A 26,335-nucleotide genomic window follows, 5' to 3' on the forward strand; every position below is an offset into this window, starting at 1 on the left:
AAATAATAATGCATATTAATACTTAAAAAACACTTTATGCAGTATGCACATTTTATTTTTCAATTTAAAAATTACTGCAGTGTAATAGTTCTTTTGTATCTACTTTCCCTCTACTGGAAGGAGAATATAATTTCATTTTGCATCTAAAATGTGTGGCAATTTTTCCATGCTCACTTGAATATATTTATTTTTATATGATAAAATCCAACAGACTGTGAGACGCTTTAAGTCCCTTCTCCCCTAGATAAAGATGGTTAGATCAGAAAGATCATAGTGATTGGAGGAGGGGAAATGTGACATTCCACTAGACCTAAGAGCCCAGACTTCACTTAGACAGAAAGAGGAGGGCATGGGGGGATTGGTTACAGTACTCTTCCTGTGTCAAAGTCATATTCTCCTGAAGAATACCAGTCTAGCTACTGACCTCTTTTTGTTCCATATTGATCAAAATTAAGAGTTATGCAATGTTTCTACTACTTAAAAGGAGAGAGAGAAAGAGACTGGGAGACAAAAAAAGAGAGACGCCACTGTGGCCATCTTTATGCCTTAGAGAAGTAGACAGAGATGTAGTCCTCAATAAATGTGTCTGCAGTCCTTCAGTACTGCCTTAATCCTCGCTTTGATCCTTGCTTCTATTTCTTCTCGTGTTTGAGTTCTAAATGTAAACCTTGTTCAATAATAGGAATACTTGTTTGTGTCTCTCCTTATTACAGAGTCCTTTGGTCCTTTCATGGCATTTCTCCCCTTCACTCTGAGCATGAATTTTATATCTTTGTGTGTGGTGGGGAATTGTTTATACGTTCCTGTCTTTCTAGCAGCCATTGTTTTTATCTAAATTCGATTGCTCCGTGGTCGTCTTCTTATTTCTCTCTTTGACAGCATTAACAAACCTTTTAGCTTGGTAGGATGCAGAAAGTGTCTCTCGCACATACATTCTCAACCATACAGCAACTTGAGGAGGACAGACTCTTCTGACACACACACTAAACATTTCCCAGTAACTTTCCATGAAGCATTAGTGAAATGGTACAGTTGGCTAGCAGATACAATAAATTTTTTCAACCTGGTGCCATAAATGTCTGCTGGACCACCCTTAATTCTTTTATTCTGCTTATGTTAAATGAATGAACCTAAGACTAGGAATATTGTGGCTTATGTAGAAAACTCCCAGATTTGGCTTGTGTATGAGTATGTAAAGAAAGGGTTTTTTGTTTCCTTTTTCTCTCTATCTTTCTTTCTTTCTATTTCTTTCTTCCTTTTTGTTTTATAATGGTAGCAATTGTGAGGGGAAGACAGATGGGAGGCAGGGGAGGGGACGGAGTAGAACCCAGGTCTCTACACAGACTAGGAAATGTTCTTTTCCCAAACTACAACCCCTGCTGTGTTGCTTATTTTACCCGCCTGAGAGAAAACTCGTTATCACTGAAACTGGGTCCTGAGTTGAAATTACGCATGAAGAGAAAAAACAGTCGTCGGCCTTGACGTATGATGCTTGATATGGTCACCAACTTTTCTTGCTTATTGCTCATGATTACAGCGGCTGAAATTTAATTGGGCAATAAATTTATTAAAGGAGTAAATAATTAGCTCTCTTAATCAGATGTGGAACTCCTAGTATGTTTTTGTTCACTGGACTTACTTAGGAACTTAAGTGGTTCCAGATGGTGTCTCATGTATATTTGGTTTTGAGTGTGTGTGTGTGTGTGTGTGTGTGTGTGTGTGTTCTGTCAGGTTTATATATGTAGTTAAATGTTCAAAATTTGGAGGTTTCCACCATCGACCCTATGCATTGGAAATCTTAGCTTTCAATATCAGGAGTGCACTGTAGCCATTTTTGATGGCTACACCCTTTCAGGTCACCCTTTGAAATGTTAAGGATATTAAGTGGTTTTGCATATTCCAAGAAGAAAATCTGTAAATGGTAGTTGAGGATAATACTTGTAATTTTTATTTTGAGTTTAATTGAGAAGTTTATTTGGGTTTGAAGGTACAGTCCTCATGGTTGGGAAGCTTAGTAGCTGGACTCTGTGGCAGCCAGTCACTTTATATCCTTAGCCAAGGACCAGAGCTGAATGCTGGTATTCAATTGGCTTTTTCCTTTTTATTTTTTGCTCAGTCTCCAGCCCTAGCCCATGAATTCCACCACCCACATTCAGGATGAATCTTCCAATCTCAGTTAAACACTCTGGAGACTCTCGAACAGATATTCCTAGAGGTTTATCTGGAAGGTGCTTCTAATTCCTGTCAAATCGATGATCAGGATTAATCACTATAACCATGCAAATATCCTGAAAGATTTTAAGATTAGGAGAGGTGTGGGCTGGCAAGATGGCTCAGTAGATACGGCTACCTGCCTCCAAGCCTGGCAACCCGAGGACAATCCCTGGAGCATGAACGTTGGAAAAAAAACGACTGACGCAAGCTTTGGCCTTTACATCCACTCACTTCATCCATAAAGAAATAAATGGAGAAAAGAATGATTAAAAGAGTTATAAGTCAGCAAACAGTAATATACAAACCACACTCTTGAATATGCCAGGTGCAAGAGGATAATTTAAGTGGCCCTTTGATAATGTATGTGTGTATTTTCCTTTCAAAGTACTGAGACAAAAAAACTTTTAAACATTCAAAGTTGTATCTATAGCATAATTTCCATATATATTTTAATATTTATAAAATGAGAGATATTATCAAATCTCATATTTTGTTTTACCCATGAAATACTTAAAGAAATACACACACAATCACATGACCTGCATGGGTTTGCATCAGATACCCTGCATATGTACTGCAGCTTTCAGTAGTATTTTGGGGGGACTCCTGAGTGAGTGAACAAGTGGGCCTCAATTCTTGTTCTTGCTCTTGGGGCTCTCATATTTTTCTGTTGACCCGTCTTTGTCTAACATTGAAATGATGGTTTTTGTTTTGTCTCGTATTTCATTTTGTTATGCTTTATTTTTATCTGTTTGAAGCCTGTTCTTTTGTAATGGATCCAGACAGGAGAGGAGGTAGGGAGAAACTGGAAGGAGTAGAGGGATGGGGAACTGTATTCAGAACCTTTTTAAACAAAAGGTTGAAAATACAATACATTCTTTCCATGGATCAATGCTAATATTAGTGGACTCGTTATCATGGGTGGGAGGAAAAACTGCCAGGTCCCACTACTAGACAAAGAACTATGGGCAGCTAATTGCTGCTGAGAGAAGAAATAATTTATTTTATTTTTTATTGTTTTATTTACTTACCTTCCAAAAGTTGCCCCCTTTCCTAATCCCACCTCTAAGAATTCTTAACCCCCTGCCACTCCCCTTTGTCTCACATCTAACACCCCTTCCCCTCCACATCCCCCTTCCCTGGGGCATCAGGTTTCTACATGAGTAGACACATCCTCTCCCACTGAGGTCAGACAAGGCAGCCCTCTGTTACATATGTGCTGAGGGGCCACAGACCAGCCCATGCATGTTCTTTGGTTGGGGGAGCTCCCAGGGGTCTGGGTTAGTTGATATTGTTGGTCTTCCTGTGAGATTACCATCCTCTTCAGCCTCTTCAGTCCTTCCCCTAACTCTTCCATAGGGGTCCCCAACTTCAGTCCAATGGTTGGCTGTAAATATCTGCATCTGTCTCAGTCAGCTGCTGGTAGAGCCTCTGAGAGGACAGCCATGCCAGGCTCCTGTCTGCAAGTACAATATAGTATCAGTATATTTTATCTTTTGATAATTATAGTTTCATAGTAGATTGCAAAATTGTACTCTACTGTCTTGAGTACCTTTTCAGATTTCCCCAAGGCCGTATCTTAACAAGAGTAAACTTGCAGTGAATAGGAATTGACACTAGTATGCTCTACGGGCTGTTTTAGATTCTTCCAGGCTCACATGCCCCCTGTTCTGTGGTCAGGGAGGTTGCATCAGTGCCTGTCTGAGTGGAAAGTTCTTATCCATTTTATTGCATGTATTCTTAATTGCCATTATGAAAATACAGTTTTCCACCCCTAAAAAGGGTCCCTTAAACTGTCCTTTTAATTACACCCCTACTTTCTCTGTCTCTTCTTCACCTCTGGCAGACACACACACACACACACACACACACACACACACACACACACCCCAAACCCTTGATGTATTACCTGGTATCTTGTATTCTAGATATGCTCACGTGGGTCTCTATCCATGCATGAGTCTAATAGAAGTTGATAGCACTCACTGAGAAATGCCCATGTAAAGTGGGTGAAGAGAGGTGAGGCTGATATGTCCTGTCCCGATGTTGCCAGAACATCTTTAAAGTAGTTGTCTTTTTCCTACTCAGTATACTGTGATTCATTCAAAGTCCACCCATGTGTCAACTCAGAGATAGATGAGGCATCCCACCTCCTCCTATGAAAGTTATAAGCATCACAAAAAGCTGATAAATTAACCGTCAGTCATTGTTTTATGTTCCTGAGATGTCCATCATGTAGATTGTGCGAAGAAGGCAGATGACCAAGCTAATGCCCTAAACTCATCACAGATGACTCAGGAGGGGAATTCTGAGTATTACCATATAGACACAAGGAAAAGGACGACACAAAGCCAACAATACGCTCCACAGATGATCTTCAAACAAGCAAATCCACCTTCCATGGAGACTGTTCACAACTGTGTGGTCAGGCTACAGGAGAACCATGCCCCGAATATTGTTGGTCATGTCAAGAAAGACCATGAAATTGTCTCTCTTATAAGATATAATTTTGGAAATCAAAATGGAATCCTTCTGTAAAGTGCTTACCCAGTTATATAAGCAGTTAGTCCTTGGATCCACACTTGGAAATGGCAGCTATAAAATGATTAGACCTTCATCTCAACCTAGTTCTTTCAGCTCCAGTTTGTTCAGCATCTTCCTTCTAATGGTCAAATCCTGGTGCTGCATGGAAACCGTGAGAGCGACCCTCTGTTAAGGTGCGAATGCCTTTCCTGAAACACCCACATGGGTAAACAGACACACGGGAGCCAGCAGTGCTCAGGAGAGGAAGTGTCTCCATTAACCATGACCAGAGCAATGATAAACAGGCCATTGTGTCTTGAAGCAGAGACATAAGCAAAAGGGCACTACTAAGACGCCTTTGACTATTTTACAGGCAACTGAGGTTTATTCAAGCCAAGTTGCATGCCTCAAACTCCAGATAAGTTTTGTCTCACAGGGCTGCAAAGGGCCTGGCATTTCTTCTCTAGTTCCTGATATAGGAAAAGATAACAGCAAATAATTCCTGAATTGGTTCTTGACAAATTAAAAAAACAAAACAAAACAAATCTTTCAATGTACTCTGTGATGAAATAATACATTGAACTCTTGGTTGTGATTTTTTTCAAAAGTTTTTTGTTTGTCTGTTTGTTTGTTTTTAAAGATATATGTTCACAGAATTTTCAAAAGAACTGGGACCCTTCCAAAGCAACAAATCCATGTATTTCCTGGAATTGTCTGACTCTCTTATAACCTCCAAATTTCCAGAAATCCTGTGTGTTAGATGTTATCTGGCCCCACGCATACTTGCGTATAAAGGGAGTTTATTATATTCCTTAAGAAGAGCTCCATTTGTGAAATGGTGAAGAAATCTATGATCAGCGACAGTCTTGATGTTGCCAGACCATCATACAGATAGACACATGCTGACTTTAGTTAATGTGGGTTTTGTATACTGTGTGTCTGGAGAGGTTGAAAGCGTTGTTGACAGAAAGTCTCCCTGAGGTGGAGATGAAGTTCAGCCTGGATATCTACATAATTCTGATCTGGAACACTTGATCATTAGTATAGGAGATTTAGGTGTAAGGTGGAATCCTTACGAGTCAAGCTTCAAAATTGTCTGTGAGAAGAAATGAAAACCCTTTGTTTAAATATACAAACTATGTGTGGTTGGCTGGGGTCTTTTGGGTCACCACAGTGGCATGCTGTCAAAGCATTCCTGAACATTGATCTACAGTTCAGAGAATGGGAAGCTACTGAAAGATTCCCTCCTTCTAAGTAAACACGATCCATTATAGATGCAAAATTGGCTATAGTTTTTACTGTTTTTTTTTCTTCTGTAAAATTACAAGATTTTATTCTAAAATTCCATTGGACATTTGACTTCATCCAAAAATCTCTTTTCTTGTGTAGTTTGTTAGTTATATAAAATTATTTCAAAAGACTGGCATTGCTTTTTTGCCATTTATACAAATGAGTATCAATGAGACATACGAAGTACCTGTGGTTACATTACCTCACTTCCTTTAAGCAGAAACAACAAACAAAGAAACAAAACCTTGTGTCTTGAATGCACCTGACAGTCATAGAAGGAGTTACAGTTGGGCTCCTGGGCTCTGATGATCTTCCTGAATCACAGAGCCAGGTTGTGATGTCCCAGCATGCCTGCATTGCCAGGTACCATGGCTGCCTTCCTTCCCCACTGTGTTGAAAAAGTACAGGAAGAGAGGAATGGTAGGGGAAGGGATGGGTGAAGGGGTTCCTGGTGAGGAAGAAAGTGTGGGATTTAGATAGGAAAGAACAAAGTTTTGGCGCTGTCATAGCAAATATAGTAATTGGAATAGAGAAAAAGGGTTAGTTAAAAGAAGGGGGGCCAGAAGGAAAATTACCAGGAGTGTAGTGTTGTTGTGCTAGAGTAGAGGAATGAATTAAAGAGTATGAAGGGATGTTACTAAAACAAACAAACAAACAAAAAACCCTCATCTCCCTGAGAAACGCACACTTTCGCACACTTTCGCCATTCAATCTGATTCTGGCTATGATCATTGCTGTCAGATGCATTGATCTCCACTACTCTAAAGCCAAACATCCTTGTCACTGTACCTTCCTCCTCCAACCCCTGCTGATTGTCTTGTCTATTCCCTGAAAGCAGAATAGAACATTGAAAATGAATAAGGACACTTGAGAGCAATAAAATGCAATCTTCCCTCAGGTGTTTGTTCAGTGCCAGTTTGTTTTGACGTGTGTTGAGCTAGCAGTACAATGACGAGCAAAGCCAGTAATTATTTCTATACCATAGATTGATCTTCCTAGTGTATACTCCAGGTTTTGAATGTTCTTATAAAGTTATCATATGTGCTGCAGGGGAAAGTACATTTGTACAGGGGGGTTTTACTAAGGGACAGAAATCACAATGTGTTGGGGACGGGTGTTTCAGAAAGGCCTCTCCAAACTAGAGAGATGAAGGGAAAGCGAGCATGGGGAGATGTGGAGAATGGGAGGTGTAGGGGATGTTTTGCATACAGAAAACAGCATTGATTGTATAAGAACTCAATCTATTTGAAGAACAAAGAGAAGGCCATTAGGAACAGAACATAGATAGCAAAATCATATTGGGCTATATGAATGCTGAGTTTAGGCCAGAGTGACGGCTCAGCTGTTAAATTCTAGGCTCCTAACCAAAGAGAATGCTGAGGTCTGTGCTAGCAATCTAGGAATGACGAACATCCCTTAAAGACTTTAAATAGGGTATGCATAGTCTTATAGTCATTGCTAAGAAGCAAGCAACAGCCACAAAAAAAAAAAAACATATTGTGTTATGAGAGGTGCTTGCACCCGTATTAGGCTGACAGGATATTGAAGTAGTGTATGGAGAGATCATGGTATTTAGGACCAGGATGATGGCAATAGAGGATCATGTGAAACTTAGTGACTTATTTGGTATAAATGTAATGTGCAGAGACATCTAGATGACCTCCCAGGTCTCTTGGTAGAAGTATTGTTTCCCAGGATACTGGAATAAAGGTCATTGAAGGCTTGGAGAGAAGAAAATATATGAGCTTGCTTTTAGAAGTGTTGATAAAAGTGCTGAGACAGTAATGGATTCCATGAAGCAAAACTCTTGCTTAGAAAGGAAATACAAACTATATATATATATATATATATATATATATATATATGTATATATATATATATAATGTCATTGTTAGATATAATTAATAAAGGAGATACATGGCAGCAGAAACTGAGAAAACTAGCAAAGTTGTGGCATTAAATATATGAGGAAGATGTAATTAGGTACAAGATTATCTAGAATATTTAGAAATCATAGATGTTGGTATTTGAGGAAAGGAGCAAAATTTTAATATTACCTCATGAACTGGAAAGAATCAGAGCAAAGGAATTGGAAAGGTTTGTCTGACCGAGTATTTTTACTATATATCCCTAGAGTACTTGTATCTTTGGATGATAATGATACTTCATACACACACACACACACACACACACACACACACACACACACACACACTATATATATATATCCATCCTCAAGGGATGTCAGGAGTTCAAATCCATGCCCCCTGGAACCCTACTTGAGAAACATTTGCTTTTTAGCCCATTGATAGACATGACCAAAAGAAATAGAATATCAGTAGTCTCTCAGTAACTGGATGGTAAAACCCTAATGGTAAATCTCGTGTCACAGGGATTAAGCCAATTCTTACTTTAAAGCATCTTTCTTATGGAGTAGGCTTCATGATACCAGAAAGTGCTATCTGTGCAGGGTGCTAAGATTGGAGGAAGTAATTAACAGTCATAACCAGCTGTGAATTCTGCTAGCTCTAAGAAAGACCAGCCATGTCAAGTATCACAGAGACTTGTCACATATCATAGAGCTTTGTCAAGTATGAGCCATGCCAAGTATCATAGTATCACTGGTTAATGTGCAATGAGATTGAGACTGTGGAGTGCTCAGCCCTAAATAGGACACATACATCCCACCTCTCCTCAAGACTCAGGGATCATTCATGCTAAAAAAAAAAAAAGAAGAAGAAAAAGATGAAAAGTAGCCAAAGAACACTGTGTACCAGTGTTTTCCACACATAATAGCACCATATCCATCCTGAACATATATGTGGTGGTTGTGTTTGCCTATATATAAGACATGTACAAGATCAATCCAGTCAAAAATTCTAGCATGGATGGAGGAGGGACTCATGAAGATGCACCCAAAAGAATTTGCTATTGACCATTGATGATTGTCAAGGGCTCTGAGTACAGCATAAAGGGTATTAAAATGCCTGATGGAATTAATGATGAGAACCAGAAATCTAAGTCTGCACTGGCTTGTAAATGAGATGCCTGAGGGTTTGATATCATGACTGTGTAACTGCTGAAAACACATGGGTAACAATTGGGTTCACCTAGAGTAAAGCAGTGAATCTTGGGGAAGGGTCTAACCTTATTCTTCTACAAATAAACAAAGTGGGTAAGACATGTACATTTTTAAAATATAGAAGTCACTGAGATATATTTACTCTACTATGGACTCAAATGACTTCTTTTGGCAAGGAATTTCTTCAGTGATTGGAAGTGAACAGGGCTTGGACATGATAGATCTCTTAAGTGACTGTTTAAAACTAGAAGGTTCTTTTCTGTTATTGATTGGTATATGAGTATGTGATCTACAGAGTGAAACCATTCCAGCCAATGACTCTAATCACCATTAGCAAACACTATGAGACTTACTCATATCCCCCTCACAGGTAGGGAGTTACATGTAACATTCAAAACAGTAGCAGAAATAACTGTAGAAGACCCACAGGAGTGAAAGTAGTTTATTTGGAGCTTGATTTATTGTGCTATAGAATTTTGTGTGAATTTAAGGACATGTATATGCAAGGATTTAGACCGTCTAGTGAAGTGTCTGGCAAACAATATACCTTGGAATAAATTATAACGAACAGTCCAGATTCCTCTTTTCTTCCTTTTTTTTTCCATAACACAGCAGCTATGTTTAACCACAGACTGGTGGGCCAGGGAAAGAAGAACATTTGAGACCAAATTGACTTTGGAGTGCCAACAAAACCCAAACCATCCATTTAAACTCTGGGTTGTGGTACAAATTTCAATCATAGTTTGGGATGATTTGTACAGTTGAAGATAAGGGTAAGAATTTGAAACCTCAGTAGGTATAAAAACACCAGACATTTACTCGATCCTTCATGTTTTGCAAGAAGAAATCCAGGGTGATGGTCCAAGAACAATTAGACATGATTTAAAAGAACACAACCAAGCATATAAACACAACATTGTCTGACAAATGTAGCATATTCTAGACCTCATTCTTGTACTTTCACACACATCTCTATATGCTATATGAAAAGTTCTCAATAGAGTTGTACTAGACAAGTGTATAGATGACTGAATTTATACTCATTCTAGTAGGTATAGTATATTTTTTTTAAATTTATTTGTTTGCTGACATTTGTCAGAACTGATTCAGTTTCAGGCATGCACAAATAATCTATTTTAGAGCTTATAAGATCTCTTAATGGCCTTTACAATCCTACTAGGATGATGATAGATTAGCGCCATGATTTGCCAATCATGCTTTAATGTTTTTTGCTTATCTTTATGTTTCCTGCCTTCTCTCTTTCTATGCTGGCTAGATTTATGTCAACTTGACACAAACTGTCATCTGAGAGGAGGATACCTCAGTTGAGAAAACACTTTCCTATAATCAGGGTGTGGGCCAGCCTGTGGAGCATTTTCTTAAATGGTGATTGATGGGGGAAGGCCCAGCCTCCAAGAGTCACTAGGAATAGAAACAGAGCCACTCCAGCAGCAGATCCTCAAAACCAGACTTCCCTCTTCTTTATGGAGCTGTCTGAGGCTGACCTTGTCAAGGGACATTTCTTCCAGAAGAACAACACAGTCAGACTATCAGGCCGTTGGAATGTTGGATGTATTAATTGATTACAATAAGTAATAGCAAAATGATACTGAGCCTCACCCAAGGAGAACCACTGGTGTTAATCGTGCATGGGAGATAAAGAAGAGCGTAAAAATATGCAAAACTAACTTATCCAGAGGTCTTACTTATTTTTCTTATAAGTGTTTTGAGCTGAAATCCCCTTATAATGCCTTTATTTATGCTGCATTCATCAATGCTGTCTTTTGGAAGCTGGATAAGAGCCTTGCTCACACTAGTGGGAAGGATACTGTATTGTGTGCATGCCATCTCTCAATAACCAGGAACTACTAGAGAACAGTCTGGTTTGTAAGAAAACTCACCCACATGCTATAGCATCTGGAAAGAAGTTGCTTCGCAAAGAAGTCAAAGGATGTTTAAAAATCAGGTTCTAACTAACATCTCTGAAAGAGACTCATACGTGTTGAAATTGGTCCCAGAGAACAGACCAGATCGGAATAAAGAGGAAATACTTGTGTAATAGGAAGCTATTTTTTCATTTTGTTTTTGTTGTGTTCTTTAAAGACACAATGCCAGTTTAAAAACAAAAGAAAAACAAAAACAAAAACAAAACTTTACTATTGTTACTAGAAGTGCTTGCTTGAATATGGAGAGAATGGAAAAGAATTTAGTTACCAACCATGTAGGAAAAGTCTACCTCATGGACGATAAGGAATTCTTGCAGTCGAATCGAGAGGCTCTTCAAAGTAGAACTGTTCTCATAATGACAGTGAGATGGTATTTGACACCTGACAGTGGCAGATATGTCCAATCATGTGATATTGTGATCTACAGAGGTCACATTCAAGAACCACACAATTGAGTTGCAAAATGACTGCGAATGGTTCATCTAGCTTAAGCCTGTCTTAAGAGTACTGTGGAAGTGTTCTTAATTCTGAAGGTCAAGAAAGCTCCAATGTACCCTGCAATGGTACATCTGTGTATCTAGGTCAGGCAAACTTTGCCCGGATGTGAGGAATGGTACTGAGTCTGTTGTGTCCACCACCAAAGACTCAACGATATATATTTTGAAAGACTCCTTCCCCCGTTTTTTTCTAATTTGCTCATGCTACAATTTAGATAGAGCTTCAGTGCTTCTCATAAAGAGCTGTATGTTGGACACTTACAGCATTATGGGAGATAAAACTTTTAAAAGGTGGGCTAGGTGGCAAGTCCTTATGTCATGTAGGAAGCTGCCTTCAGAAGGAAATAAAATAGCGGTTATGAAGCTTCTAAGCTTTGAGGAACCCTGAGCTTTTCGGATTGAGTTTTAAGACCTAACCCAATTTCCTCTTTGGCTTTTCTTTGGCAATGTGTTGTCTCTTTCCTCAATGTACTCCTGCCACTTATCCTGGGGCTTCTACAGATCTGTACTTTACCTGTTGAGACTCTTACGTCATAAAGTTAAGACCTAATGAGCAACTATTCCTTATCGCTTTAGCGTGGGTCAAGGGCTAGTGTGAACGATTAGCACCATGACCATCAGTTGACTGTATCTGTGCGTGATAAGTACAGATGTGTGTAAGAGAGGGCAGAACAGAAATTACCCGAGATGATGCCAACTGAGCTCCGTAGAGAAAAGGGAAAAGCAGAAGGGTCACCATTACAGACATGCATACATGAGGAAGAAGTGTGGGTGGCATGGGCAAAGTGAAAGTTCCCTCTGCTATCTTCAAATCAAGGCAGCTTTGTTTCTTCCCAAAATGAACAGAAATTGTCTGACTCCTGTTGAGATCACAGAATGCCTTGCAGTAATTAAATGTGTCTGAATGCACAACAACCAAAAAAATCACTTGAAACCAAAATGTTGAAACCAAAGGCTGAGGTGATTCTAGAAACCCTTGCCCTTGTTCCCTTGAAAGACTTCATATCAGCCTTGGTTCTGAACACATATGTGCACTTTGTACTAGACATACCATATATACAGTTGCAAGAAACCTTCCGTGAGCACCAGGGCTTAGGTTTGAAATGATTTTGTGTCATAAACTATAGTGTTTTTCTCTCTCTGTGTATTTGTGTGTCTGCCTGTGCTTTCGTTGGCACATATGGTTTGATTACAGAAAATTACTATGACTAGGATATCTTTGTGTCTATTGTATTAGATGCTTGCTTACGAAAATGATTGTTTAAACTGCTGACTTGAGTTTTATAAAAACCCACTAAATGAATTTTGACTTGTGATTAAGAAATGCCAACAAATTTTGAAATGGCTCAGAAAAAATTGCCAGTTTTGCACTAAGTATTTGTGTAAAGTAGTGATTTCTACATTGAAGCTTACAAATATTCATCTAGTTCTCAAAAATACACAAATACACAAGTTTGTTTCACATCTGACCGACCCAAATGTTCTGCCACCATACCAGCATTTCATAGCTTGCTTGATCTCTCTTTGTCTGTCTCTGTCTCTGTGTCTCTCTCTGTCTCTCCCTCTCTTTCTCCCCCCACCCCTCATTCTTCAAAACAGTCTAATGCAGATTGCCTTTGATGGGACGCACTCTATAGACCAGGCTGCCCTTGAACTCAGAGATCCACCTGCCTCTGCCTCCACAGTATCAGGATTAAAGGCTCACACCAACACTCCCAGTAGCATTTCATCTCTTACGTAAAAGTAAACAGGCATATTCATCGCATTTTTGAAAATATACTTTTATGTTTAATAAGTCATAATGTCACATTCAGATATCTTTTTTATTATTTATTACAACTAAATTGATTTTTAAAATCTATTACGTATACCTCTATACTCAGGGCCATATAAAATTTCTTGTGCAAAATGGAGCTACCTGTAAAAGTATCAGAAGACTCTTTATGTAACACAGCATATGAAGAATTTTACATTTGATTATTTACAGTGATCCCTACTTTAGGAAGGAACTGTGATACTGCCAGAAAGATATCTGGCCAGAAGGCATTGCTTTGAAAGACTTAAAGGAACTCGCATGACTTATAGATGCATAGACACACACACACACACACACACACACACACACACACACACACACACACACAAATGCATGCACACACACAGGCACACACATAGGCTTATTTAGTCACATGCACACACACACACACACACACACACACACTCTCTCTCTCTCTCTCTCAGGTAAGTCTTCTGTCAAGATGTATGGGTAAACGTGTTTTGTTTAAGAAAGCTCCATGTACAACATGTAACCAAGTTGTAGCAAGCTGAACGTCTTTTAACCTTCTGGTGATGTTTAAGGTATAGAATAAATGTGGGCTCATAAATATCAGATAGCTTCCATGTATTTTTTTTTAATGGAAAGGTAATGAGAATTAGAAAGCTGTCTCTAAGTTCCTCCACTCACATTTGTTGCCTAGTCAGTATTTACAGGTTTCATATTCTTCTATGACATTACTTTGTTCTCTCTTGCCAGTGAGAGCAGCGCTGTCTTTCTTAGGAAGCACATTTTATAATATGGCTTCAAGAGACATAATGGTGATAGTTGTGGGACTGACTCTTTATGTACTTAAGAAATAAATCAGATGATTGTTTTTTGAGGCTTATTTTTAATTATGTGTGTGTGCACACACATAAAGACATGCACCTGTCAATTTAAATGCCTACAGAAGGTAAAAGTGTAAGACCGCCCTGGAGGTGGAGTCAGAAGCCATTATGAGCGGCCTGCTGTATGGGTACTGGTGATTAAACTTGGGTCCTCTGCAAGAGAAGAGCACACTGTTAACCACTGAGCCATCTCTCCAGCCCCAGGTCATTGGTCTTTCTTCCTCTAGATCTCTTGTACAAGTCTTCATACGTTGGGGAAGTATGGAAGTTACATATTAAATGAAATTCCTTTATGTAAGCCTGTGGACACTGACAGAATTCACCTCTCTTTTCATACCATTCTGATGGTACATCCCATCCCAAAGAAACATGTATCCAGCTCTGTGGCTCACTTTCCCTCTTTGGCTGACCTGTCATCAGTTAGACGATGCTTCTTTTTGAGGTTAGGTTATTCTAAATGGAAAACCTTTGTTTCTGAATAAGCAGTTAATTAATCCAGAGCTGCTCATTCACATGGATGCTGGCTATACATTCTCTGGAGACCTCTTTACTCAGTCTCGTCCATCCATTCGAACAAAGTATAGTATTGAGGGCATTAAGTTCTGAGGACTTCCCTTCACCTCAGCTTATGGCTATGTGTGACTCTGAAATGCATGTGGCAGATTCAGCTTGGGCTCATCAGACATATCTTTGTGAGGTGTAGAATTATGTCCAAGTACAAATACAAATGATACCGATATTTCATAAGAAGAAGTCATTTTGTGCTTCATGGAATTTGTAAAGCCTTCACTCGTACTAGAAATAATGATGGTTGTCTCCCATGAAGAAATAAAAATAATAGAATCTGTACTTAAAATTGTACGGCGTGACAGGAACTAAATATGGCCAGAACTATTTTTGTAACAGAATAGCATGTTCAACATATGCATTTATTTTTATTCCATGTTTCAATAGTTTAATTGTACTTTTCTTTTTCTCCAAGTTTAACAAAAGCAATACACAATTATTGCAGTATTTAGATATTTTTTAAAAAGATTTAAGATCAAATTAGTTCCAACTTTAACTTCATGGAGATTTGAATGAGATTACTTTCTTAAAAACTGTGGCTTTCTAGACAGAAACATAAACAGCCAGATTAATGGAAAGAGGAAAACTATTATTTTATTCTTGAATAAATAAATATCTTTCAGATCATTAATAGTTAATAGCATTATTTCTGGGATTTTGGCATGATGTGGATTTTATTATACACGTACTTTCAAACATCTCGTGCACAAAGTCGTGTTACCTCAACAGATGCTAAGAAATTAAAGTATAAAAAATTCCCCTGTATTAAGATCGGTATCTAAAGGAGGTCTTGAAGAGTTTTGGAAAACAAAATGAAACTAAATAAAACAAAACAAAACGCTTGGCTTTCATTTTTCCAGAGAGCACAGTCAGATGAACTGGAAAAAATTGAAAAGCACAGTCGATCCTCCAAAGACAAGGAAAACGCCAAGTCTCTGGACAAACCTGAACAGTAAGTGTGTCTAGGGACCTGGGAGGCCAGCAAGATGGCGGCTGGGCCTCTCAGAATGGGAGAGATGGGCCAATGCACATCTTGTAATAAAGGAAGCACTTTTATTTGGGTCCTTATACTTTTCCTCCCTCCTTACCTTTGTTTCCTTAGGTTCCTGTATGAGCTGTCACTAATCCCCAACTTCTCAGAGCGCGTCTTCTGCATCCTGTTTCAGTCAACATTTTCGGAGAGCATTTGCTCAATTCGTCGCAAGTTGGAATTGCTACAAAAACTGTGTGAGGTAGGTTCCAGACCAGAGAAAGGAACAAGAATTGTGATATTTAATTTTCTTCAGTCATGTTCTTATTTATATTCATAATTTTTGTCCCCGTGAAGTACTCGTAGATTCGGGGGATAGCAATCACACGTGAGGGAATGTTTGGGGGCTGGGCTTCAGGAAGAAAGCATAGGTTTAGACGTATTCACAAGGCTGCCGGACCACATTGAGAGCCTAACCAATTTCTATTAGTCTCCTAGGATCTTGGCTGCCAGTGGTTTGCCAAAACCAAAGATATGAGACTCGCGAATGGATGTGATTTGAAGGCATTCATTTCTCTTTGGGTTGTTTATTCGAAATGGAAGCTCTGTAAAATGTTAAGGTTTATTACACCTAAATGGGTTTTGGAATAGTCATTTGACTTAGTGGAAGATAAATAACCTTCTGAATGCAACAAATAAATTAGCACTAACAGCAGAGGCATTTGTTCTGATTAGACTAAAGCACCTGGCAGAGTGGAAAGCTATTACTAGAAACACATTCAAAGGAAGTGGCACAAAGAAAAAACTGAAGTCAGGCAGGATCCTGGGTGAGATGAGCATGTTCTAATAAAGCAAACCTAAACCTGGAATTCAATTGTTCTATCTGCCTTTTGGGATTCCACAGCTTATAGCCAGAAATCTGTTTTGTGCCTAACATAAGACAATGAAGGATAACATAGATGGCGTTGTTTTATAGAAATTCTCATTGTTTATGGACCAGGATGGCACCTCTTGGCTTCTACAATGTTACTCATTCTTATTAGTGGCATGTCATTGTAAAGCCAACCTTGAGACACTGTTTTTGAAATATACCAAGTAACAGGGAAGGTCATAGCTTGCCTGTCACTCAAAACTATCAGTGTAATATGATTAGCTATTGATTTTAGATGATTCAAAAAGGCAGTGTATAAGAGAAAAAATTCTTTGTTATCTTGTCTTATAGACATTAAAAAATGGACCAGGAGTCATGCAGGTCCTGGGTTTGGTTCTAGCCTTTGGGAACTACATGAATGCTGGGAATAAGACTCGAGGACAGGCAGATGGTTTTGGACTAGACATTCTGCCCAAGCTGAAGGATGTCAAAAGCAGCGTAAGTATCTTGTGTTAATGGTTGCACCAAATTGGGGATATTTTTAAACATAAGTAACCCTTTCTGTTCTGAGATCACAATTTTCACACACACACACACACAACATATACTACACACACACACACACAAACAATATACACTATATACACACACACGCACACACAGTATACACTATATACACACACTATACACATACACACATACACTACACATACACACTACACACATATACATACACAACATATACTACACACACACAAACAATATACACTATATACACACACACGCACACACAGTATACACTATATACACACACTATACACATACACACATACACTACACATACACACTACACACATATACATACACTACACATACACACTACACACATATGCATACACTACACATACACATACACTACATACACCACACATACACACTACACACATATACCACACACTACACACATACACACATACACACATACACTATACACATACACACATACACTACACACATACATATACATTACACATATATACACACACTACATATACCACACACACACACTATACACATACACCACACACACACACTACACACATACACTACACACACACACACACACACACACACACACACACACAGATGTTGTTTATAATTAATACTGAGGAGATTGTTAGAGCAGCAATGGAAAGTTGAGGTTAGGGATGACAATCAGACCCACAGATGAAAGTCTGAGAGGGTGACCTTGGAAAGTAAGAGCCATGCTTCCCCGAGAGAGTGGCCACACAGAAAGAACAACAAGGTGGGAGAAAGTATGAGCGAGCTTTTAAGTATGGAGTTATAATAAATGACTGTAAATAATGTAAATGAATGACTATCATCCTGAGGGAATGAAGGCAGTGTTCTCATGAGAGACGCAGCACACCGTCATCATCCTTGAGAGGTAGACACAGCATAGACTCCTCCTCCTCAGGACAGAGCAGCTGCTTCTTCCGGTCTCTCTAATCAGTCTCGGCTGTGGTTGTTTGCTCCTATCTCTAGACAGTTTCTCTACATTTGCACCAATCACTCAGCGCCATTCTCTAAGTTCCCACAGTGCCAGAAATTGAAAGACAGTCTTTTGTGTTATTTCTGTTTTGTGCTTGGTGGTGTGTACTTGTTGTTTGGTTGCTTGGCTTTGAGACATGGTCTCATTAGCATAGGCTGACATCAGACTCCAGGCAGTCCGGCCTCAGCTTCCCTGGTGCTAGGGTCCCAGTCTCAGCTAGCACTAACATCACTTAATTCATATGGCTTTGATGGGCACTCAAATAAATGTGTATATGCAAGTGTTATTGTATTCGTATTATAAATATTTCATAGAAACAATTTTCTATTTTATAGACATAATAAATTATGTTCTAAAAACATCAATTTCAACAAACAAGGTGGATTTTGTTAAAACAACTTTTGCAAATAACATTTAAGTATAAAGAGGTCAATATAATGTTCAGCTTATAAAAATTGATCTAAGATATATTATGAATAACAAAAAGTTGCTTAGAATTATTTATAAAGATGGATTGTATTTCTTATTTTGCTTTATATCTCTTATCCCTTCCTCTATTAAATTATATTTTACTAGTTTAAATAATCACAAAATAACTCATAATAACAAACAATAAAGAAGCAAGTGCCTAATATTTAGAATTCCCATAATATCCATTCAAGATTTTTTCATTTTGAACTTTCATAAGAAAGCAAATATAAGTGTATTTACTCCTCAGTAATATTTATAGACTAGAGAAAACAATTTCAGATCAACCACAATGTTCTCTCATCAGGCCCATAGGCCATCTTTCAAAAGAAGTTTTACTCACTGATTCATTTACTGCTGTTTCGCTGATTGACAATTTAGGAGAAAGAAGAGACCTCAAGTTGTTTGAACCACAAGCAAATCCTGTGTGATGATGGGGAGGTCTTTACTGACCACATAACTCTCTCCATACGAATTGATTACTAAGAGGAGTTATTCTTTTCCTAAATACTTTAAAAGTCTTGACTAGATTCCATAGCAGAGACTCCTAGGACAAGTTAAAGTTAACAAGATTTATTGCAGAAGAGAAAGTTCTAGGGCCAGGTAATATTACAGACCAAAAATGCTTCAAAGTGTTCTGGCCCCCTACGTTTACAGCCAGGGGAAAGGATGTGAAATACAGAAAAGCTTGACTCAAAGAGTTTGTCATTTCTCTTACATGGTCATGATTTGATATCTTTCATGGCTATCTGCTATGATTAGCTGATGCTTAATTATTTGGTTTTGGGGGTATATTCTTTTAGAGTAACATCAAGCTAGGCTGCGGTTCACTATATAAGGACTATATAAGGAAGCCATTCTGGATAACTTTATCACGAAAGTATGGAGACCAAATTAGGTCAAATTTGTAATTTAACAGAGGAAACACTTCAGAGAATTTAGATTGTTTACTAGATTTTTCTCAAACCTAGTTTATCTGTTGATTAATTGGAGCAGATAAAAACCAAAACAAAAGCAAAAAAACTTAATTAAAAGCTACTGCTTCTAACTGTGCCAGAAAAGAAGCAAAAAATATTCTTTGAGCATTTTAAAGACTATTGATTGTATATAAAATAATTTTACATTTTCAAATGATATGTATATTGTTTTAATAATAGTTACATAGGAATTAATTCCTCCAGCTCAGTTGTTAATATAACAAATTGTAATGTTTACTGGCACTTGAAAGGTCTCTACTTAACTGAATACTTTTCTACTTCTCTGGTCAAAATTTAATGAATTCCTGTCAAGTCCAAGGATTATTTCTTATGACAGTACCTGCTAGACCATTTATTTGGACTTGCAAGCAATGTTTATTTATTTCATTGTGGTGATAATTGAAAACCTAAGTGCTGTGGCTGGAGAGGTTTCTCATTGGTTAAAGCAACTTGCAGTTCTTTAGAGGATCCAAGTTCTGTTCCCAGCACTCACAGGGAGGCTCACAACTGTCTGTAACTCCCATTCCTGGGAATCTAGTACCACCCTCTAGTTTCCATGGGCACCAGGTACACATGGAGGGAAAACATATACATAAAGCTTAAAAGACAAAAAAGGACTAAGAAAATACAAAATAAATACTTATATAAAAGATATAAATAATGAGCTAAAATTCTCATGGAGGAGAATGAAACCAGCGAATTATTTACATTTGAGCTTCTCCCTTGTATGGTGAGCTTTCTCTTGACATTTACGTCAGAAGACTCGGAGAAAATTCTGTCATCCAGCCCTTTAGCTACAATGACTGAGGCAATGTAGAATATGAAACCACCCAGAATACTCCTAAGTTTATTTGTGTTTTTAGTCTGTGTGCTTAATAATACATAGTAACGTTTAACTATGCATTACTTACATTGATCTTTCTGCCTAGGACAACAGCAGAAGCCTTTTGTCATATATTGTCTCATATTATCTTCGAAATTTTGATGAGGTAAGACCATTTTATATACGCTCCCCCTTTTGATTTTTTTCGTGTGTGTGTGTGTGTGTGTGTGTGTGTGTGTGTGTGTGTGTGTGTGTGCAGTGGTTATTTGTACAAGCTGGCAGATGCAGAAACCAGAAGACAACCTGTGGTACCTTCTGTGTTGGCATCTCATCCCCATGAGATCGATTCTGCAGGAATCTTGCCATTTCATGTGGTCTCATTAGCTGGTCAGTGAGACCTCAGATGATCTTATTTATACTCCCAACCCCAAAGTGCTAAGATACAGGCACATAGAGCCATGACCCATGTACACGGGTGCCATAGATTTGAGCTCAGCTCCTAGATAACGACAGAGCAAGCACTTTTCCCCACTGAACCATCTCAGCTGCCCATTATTTTGCTCCGTTGGATGGTTCGGAGGTTCTCCTAGGATTTTGCTTGTTTAGTTGTTTTTGTTGTTGTTGTTGTTGGTGGTGGTGGTGGTGGTGCTGCTGCTGCTGCTGCTGTTATTTCTGCAGTTGTGTGATTTTTCTTTCCCATGCTGACTTGCTTTAACATTATGCCTGCTAATTAGGATGCTGGCAAAGAGCAGTGTGTCTTCCCGCTGTCAGAACCGCAGGAGCTGTTCCAGGCCTCACAGATGAAGTTTGAAGACTTCCAGAAAGATCTCAGAAAACTAAAGAAAGACCTGAAAGGTAACCCGTGACCTTGAACTTACATATTTTTGTAGTGTGTACTCTTAATGAGAGATGATAGACTTGTAAGGACTGTTAAGGGATATCAATTAGGCAGAAGCCATGCGAGCTGTTCATCTGTGCGCAGCAAAAGAAAATCTGCTGATATTTTTATTTTCATTGCTTGAAAATAACTGAGTGGTAGAAATTTGGTTATCCAATCATATCTTAGCTATTTGAGTGGTAGCCCACTTTATCAGGAACAAGTTCACATCTTATTTTTATTTTGTAGCCAAGAGTATTTTGGATACTTTCCATATCATGGTTGGACACAAATCCTCTGATTGTTGAAAAGATTAATGGTTCCTGCCTGTTCTCCTCTGGTACACTTGCCCAAACTTTTGTAATTTGTGAAAACTTGTAGAAACCAAGCATGCTCTTTCAGATGCATTGTTAAATGACACCTGGGTGGAGAGTCAAAAAGTTTTCTATCATGCAGATTTGATTAATGCTTATCTGAAGCTCTCCAAATTGCTTTTATTTGTAGCATTTACACACAAGTAAGTAGTCTTTCAAACATTAGTTCCCTAAACATTCTTTGTTCCCCTTTTGTACCATTTACTGCTCTTATAGCATTGAGAATCTATTTCAATCTCTCTGAGTTATAAGTTTAGGCAGAGAACAACTACAATGACATCTCGTTTTCATGTGTTTCTGTGCTACTGAATGAAAATAAGAGGCAGTCACTTCTGCACTGAAGTTCAAAAAAGAAAGGTGTAAAGCAGGGGAGGGAGGATGGGATAGCAGGTTTCTGGAGGGCAAACCAGGGAAGGGCATAGCATTTGAAATGTAAATAAAAAAGATAGCCAAGAAAAGGAAAAAAAAAGTAGTTTTGAAGAGACCCAGTCCCGAAATATGAGATGAATTTACCCAAGGGTATTGGTCCTGATCTGTCACCAGATTTTTGGCAGTTATGTTCTGGTCACAGATGCATTAACATAGATTTCGGTCAATGTAACATTTTTCTTGAAGTTCTTGTTTATTCACATGGTCTATATTGGGTGCTAGCCACATGTGGTCAGCACCCCAAACGCAGTAGCGGCCGTTAGCAGGGCTACAACTCTGTTTCTTACTCATGCTCCATTCCAGCTCCACCAAGAAAGACAGTGCTCCCTATCCAAGTATTACATTTATGTAAGAACTAGTTCATTCCTGTGGAAAGTTACGGCCCTGTACATGGAAGTTGTGGGAGACGTGATAAAGGGTTCTAGAAGAGTCGCAAGGGGAAAGTGAGGCTTGGCTATGTTCAAGCTACCTTGTGTGCATGTGCAAACTCTCCAAAGAACATATTCTTGCAAGTCAGTTTGAAAAGAACTAATTCTTTGAGCATTATACAACATTTCCCTTTATAGGACTTATGAGAATGCAGAAGTTATGGCTTTGTTTAATGAGGATTTAAACACACAGTGATGTGCCAGGGGCATTTCTGGAGAGGCCAAGAAGTACTTCATACTTCTGCCCACACTTCATTCTTGAAAATTAGGATTTCATCATTTACAGATGACTTAATAAACAAGAGGAATGGTATTATGAGTAAATATTCAGTCCTACATACAAGTTTGGAGGGGCTTGCATGGGAATACTCAGCTGCACATATATACAAACATAGCCACTCACGTATATACACAAATAATCTATACATACATGCACACAAAACACATACATGCCCACATATATACACACATGTACTTATGCATGTAGTTGCAAACACAAGTGACACATGAACACACAGACTTCCTTTAGAAAATATAGGTATTAAATGTAGATGTGGTCATGGAAACACCAGATCCTCATAAGTCTCAGTATCCAACAGCACAAGATCTAGAGAACAGGCTTGAATGATGAATCCTAGTGCCTCTCTCCACTGTGTTCTCATGGATGTGTGTTTCTTAGAGCAATGTAGTAGCTACAGAAAACTCCGCATTGGAGGATTGTCAAGCAGTATGTCTGAACAACAGGAAGTTAAGCAAATTGTTGGAGCCATGAAGCCCAATGGTTTACGTAGAGGAAAGATGCATGTATTGAAGGACCCTGACCATTGATCAACAACTCTAACATTTTCCTGACAATTCCTTTCTGTTATAGCTCTGTAGCCAGCTTAATGTTATAGAAATGGGGAAGGATGGGAGAGAGCTTCCCAACACTTTCTTAGCTCATGGCAGCCAGAAAGCATGGAGGGCAGAAGATGAGTCCAGGGATAAGATACATAACTCCAAAACATGCAGCCAGTGACCTGCTTCCTCTAGATCCTTTCCACCTGTCAGTAGCTCATTCAGCTGGGATCTCATCCATCCAGGAAAATATGGCTGAGGGCAGTGCTCGCCTGTCTGAGGGCAGTGCTCGCCTGTCTGAGGGCAGTGCTCGCCTGTCTGAGGGCAGTGCTCGCCTGGCTGAGGGCAGTGCTCGCCTGGCTGAGGGTAGTGCTCGCCTGGCTGAGGGCAGTGCTCGCCTGGCTGAGGGCAGTGCTCACATGGTATGGCTGGCTGGAAGCCAACCCTCTGTATGCATCTCCAGGGGGCAATACCGTATCCAAATCATAACAGAGGGCTTCGTGACCAAATAAATACAGACACTGCAGGGTTAGGTTAATTGTGAAAGGAATTCACAGTATTTTACAGCAGAGGGATTTGCAGTAGTTCTTTGTTTGTTTTGTTTTTTTCCTTACCACAGAGCACTATTTTCTCACGGAATGTGTGGTGGCTTCTGTGGTCAGTGGAACACGTCTGAGCATATTTGAGAAATGCAGGCTTGGTCCTGTGTTAAGAGCACAAGCATGACTCAACTCTGAGCTGACAAGGAAACCAGTTTATGAAACAATATCAATATCTTTATTTGTTTATTTTTGTTTTTGTTTTGTTTTTCTGTAAATAAATGGTATCAAATTCTGAGGATGAAAATAAAATGCCTCTTCTTCTTCAAAATCTGATCCTTTTCACAGAAAAGATAATTTGGGCACAAGGAAGGAAATCCTGTGAATCAAAATTTAAGTTCCATTTTAGAGAAATAAAGAACCATTAGAAATACAGTTTTTCTTATCAGGTACACATGAAGTTCCTTCTTTTTTTTTTTTTTACAATGTTTACTTCATTAATACAAGTCATGACAACAGCTTTATTTTTCTCCCTATGAAGTTGTTTTGGGTAATAAATATGATAGATAAATCGGAGATGTGTATTACATACCCGACTTAAAACAAAAACTTTAAAACAATTCTTTGGGGCCTTAAGGCTGAGTGTAAGGTAGGACTTGAAATGAAAGTATCTCTTGGCCACTTTGTCAAGTATCTAGGGTCAGAGAATCTTGTGGAACCTTTACCTAGATCATCCAGGAATGGGATCCACTTACCTCCCTTAGGTCACTGTGTATTCTTTGACTAAACAGTGCTTACTTAATGGTAACTGTTTTTTCTTTTTTTGGAGGGGGTTTGTAAATGTTATATTGTGCTATTAGTGTAAGAAACAAGATAAAACAATAAGAACAACAACAAAATATCATACATACACCACAGAGGCAAGGCCAACGCCATGGAGCTGCTTTTCAAGCCCAAAGAAAACAGAACCTAAAAAAAATGACCTTAATATAGGGGACCAATTCTCTTTATGCATTAGCTGTTAGCAAAACCCAATAAAGTTTGGGAAAGGTGTATGTCATTCTTTAGATAAAAGGATCATAAAACTGTGTAGTATCGTGAAGGAATCATTGAACAATTTTTTCTGGGAAGGCAAAATAGATGAGAGAGAAGGTACATTTTAAAAAGAGAAAAGTAATATGAGTCTGTATAAAAAATTTACTTTCAGAAGAACTAAAATTACAGATATAACTTGATAACTCATGTGAGAAAGTTTTGAAAAGAAAACAGTTAATATTGGATATTTCCTTTAAATACTAAAATGTCTGTGTACCCTTCTTCAACCTTATACAAGTAGGATGATGACTTTTTATATTGAGGAATAGTTATTATAGATTAGACTGAGATGAACCCAAGAAATGCCTTTATTATTTTTTTTATTAACTTGAGTATTTCTTATATACATTTCAAGTGTTATTCCCTTTCCCGGTATCCGGGCAAACATCCCCCTCCCCCCTCCCCTTCCTTATGGGTGTTCCCCTCCCAACCCTCCCCCCATTGCCGCCTTCCCCCCACCAGTCTAGTTCACTGGGGGTTCAGTCTTAGCAGGACCCAGGGCTTCCCCTTCCACTGGTGCTCTTACTAGGATATTCATTACTACCTATGAGGTCAGAGTCCAGGGTCAGTCCATGTATAGTCTTTAGGTAGTGGCTTAGTCCCTGGAAGCTCTGGTTGCTTGGCATTGTTGTACATATGGGGTCTTGAGCCCCTTCAAGCTCTTCCAGTTCTTTCTCTGATTCCTTCAACGGGGGTCCTATTCTCAGTTCAGTGGTTTGCTGCTGGCATTCGCCTCTGTATTTGCTGTATTCTGGCTGTGTCTCTCAGGAGCGATCTACATCCGGCTCCTGTTGGTCTGCACTTCTTTGCTTCATCTATCTTGTCTAATTGGGTGGCTGTATATGTATGGGCCACATGTGGGGCAGGCTCTGAATGGGTGTTCCTTCAGTCTCTGTTTTAATCTTTGCCTCTCTCTTCCCTGCCAAAGTTCCTTCTTTTTAGGAATGGTTTGGATATAAGTAGACATACATTTATGTAACCAAGGGGATCAAATCGGAGGCTACCTTAGATAAAAATAATCACCCTTAAAAACAGTATTAACTCTGATCTAACCTTTAAAAACTATTTCTTTTAAATATTTATTTTATTTTTCATCTAGATGTATTAATTTTATTTTATCAATGTGGATATTCTGCCTGCATACATGTTTGTGTACCACATGAATGCAAAGTGCTCATGGGTGTCAGAGGAAAGTATCAGATGCCCTAGAGCTGGTGTTACAGGGGGCTGTTAACCACCATGTGGGTGCTGTGAATTGAACTCAGGTCCTCTGAAAGGACAGCCTGTGTACTTCACTGCTGAGCCATTTCAC

General features: G+C 38.8%; 1 protein-coding gene across 1 annotated transcript in view; it reads left to right on the top strand.

Moving 5' to 3' along the window:
- The window catches only part of Fmn2 (formin 2), a 316,927-nt gene that overhangs the window by 177,680 nt on the left and 112,912 nt on the right, over positions 1–26,335 (top strand). Inside the window, exons 9-13 of the mRNA NM_001427798.1 lie at positions 15,644–15,735; positions 15,886–16,015; positions 16,976–17,122; positions 20,551–20,610; positions 21,179–21,299. Of these exons, the coding sequence (NP_001414727.1) occupies positions 15,644–15,735; positions 15,886–16,015; positions 16,976–17,122; positions 20,551–20,610; positions 21,179–21,299 (550 nt within the window). The remainder of the gene's footprint in view (positions 1–15,643; positions 15,736–15,885; positions 16,016–16,975; positions 17,123–20,550; positions 20,611–21,178; positions 21,300–26,335) is intronic.

This window comes from Rattus norvegicus, chromosome 13 (assembly GCF_036323735.1).
Source record: "Rattus norvegicus strain BN/NHsdMcwi chromosome 13, GRCr8, whole genome shotgun sequence".
NCBI lineage: Eukaryota > Metazoa > Chordata > Mammalia > Rodentia > Muridae > Rattus > Rattus norvegicus.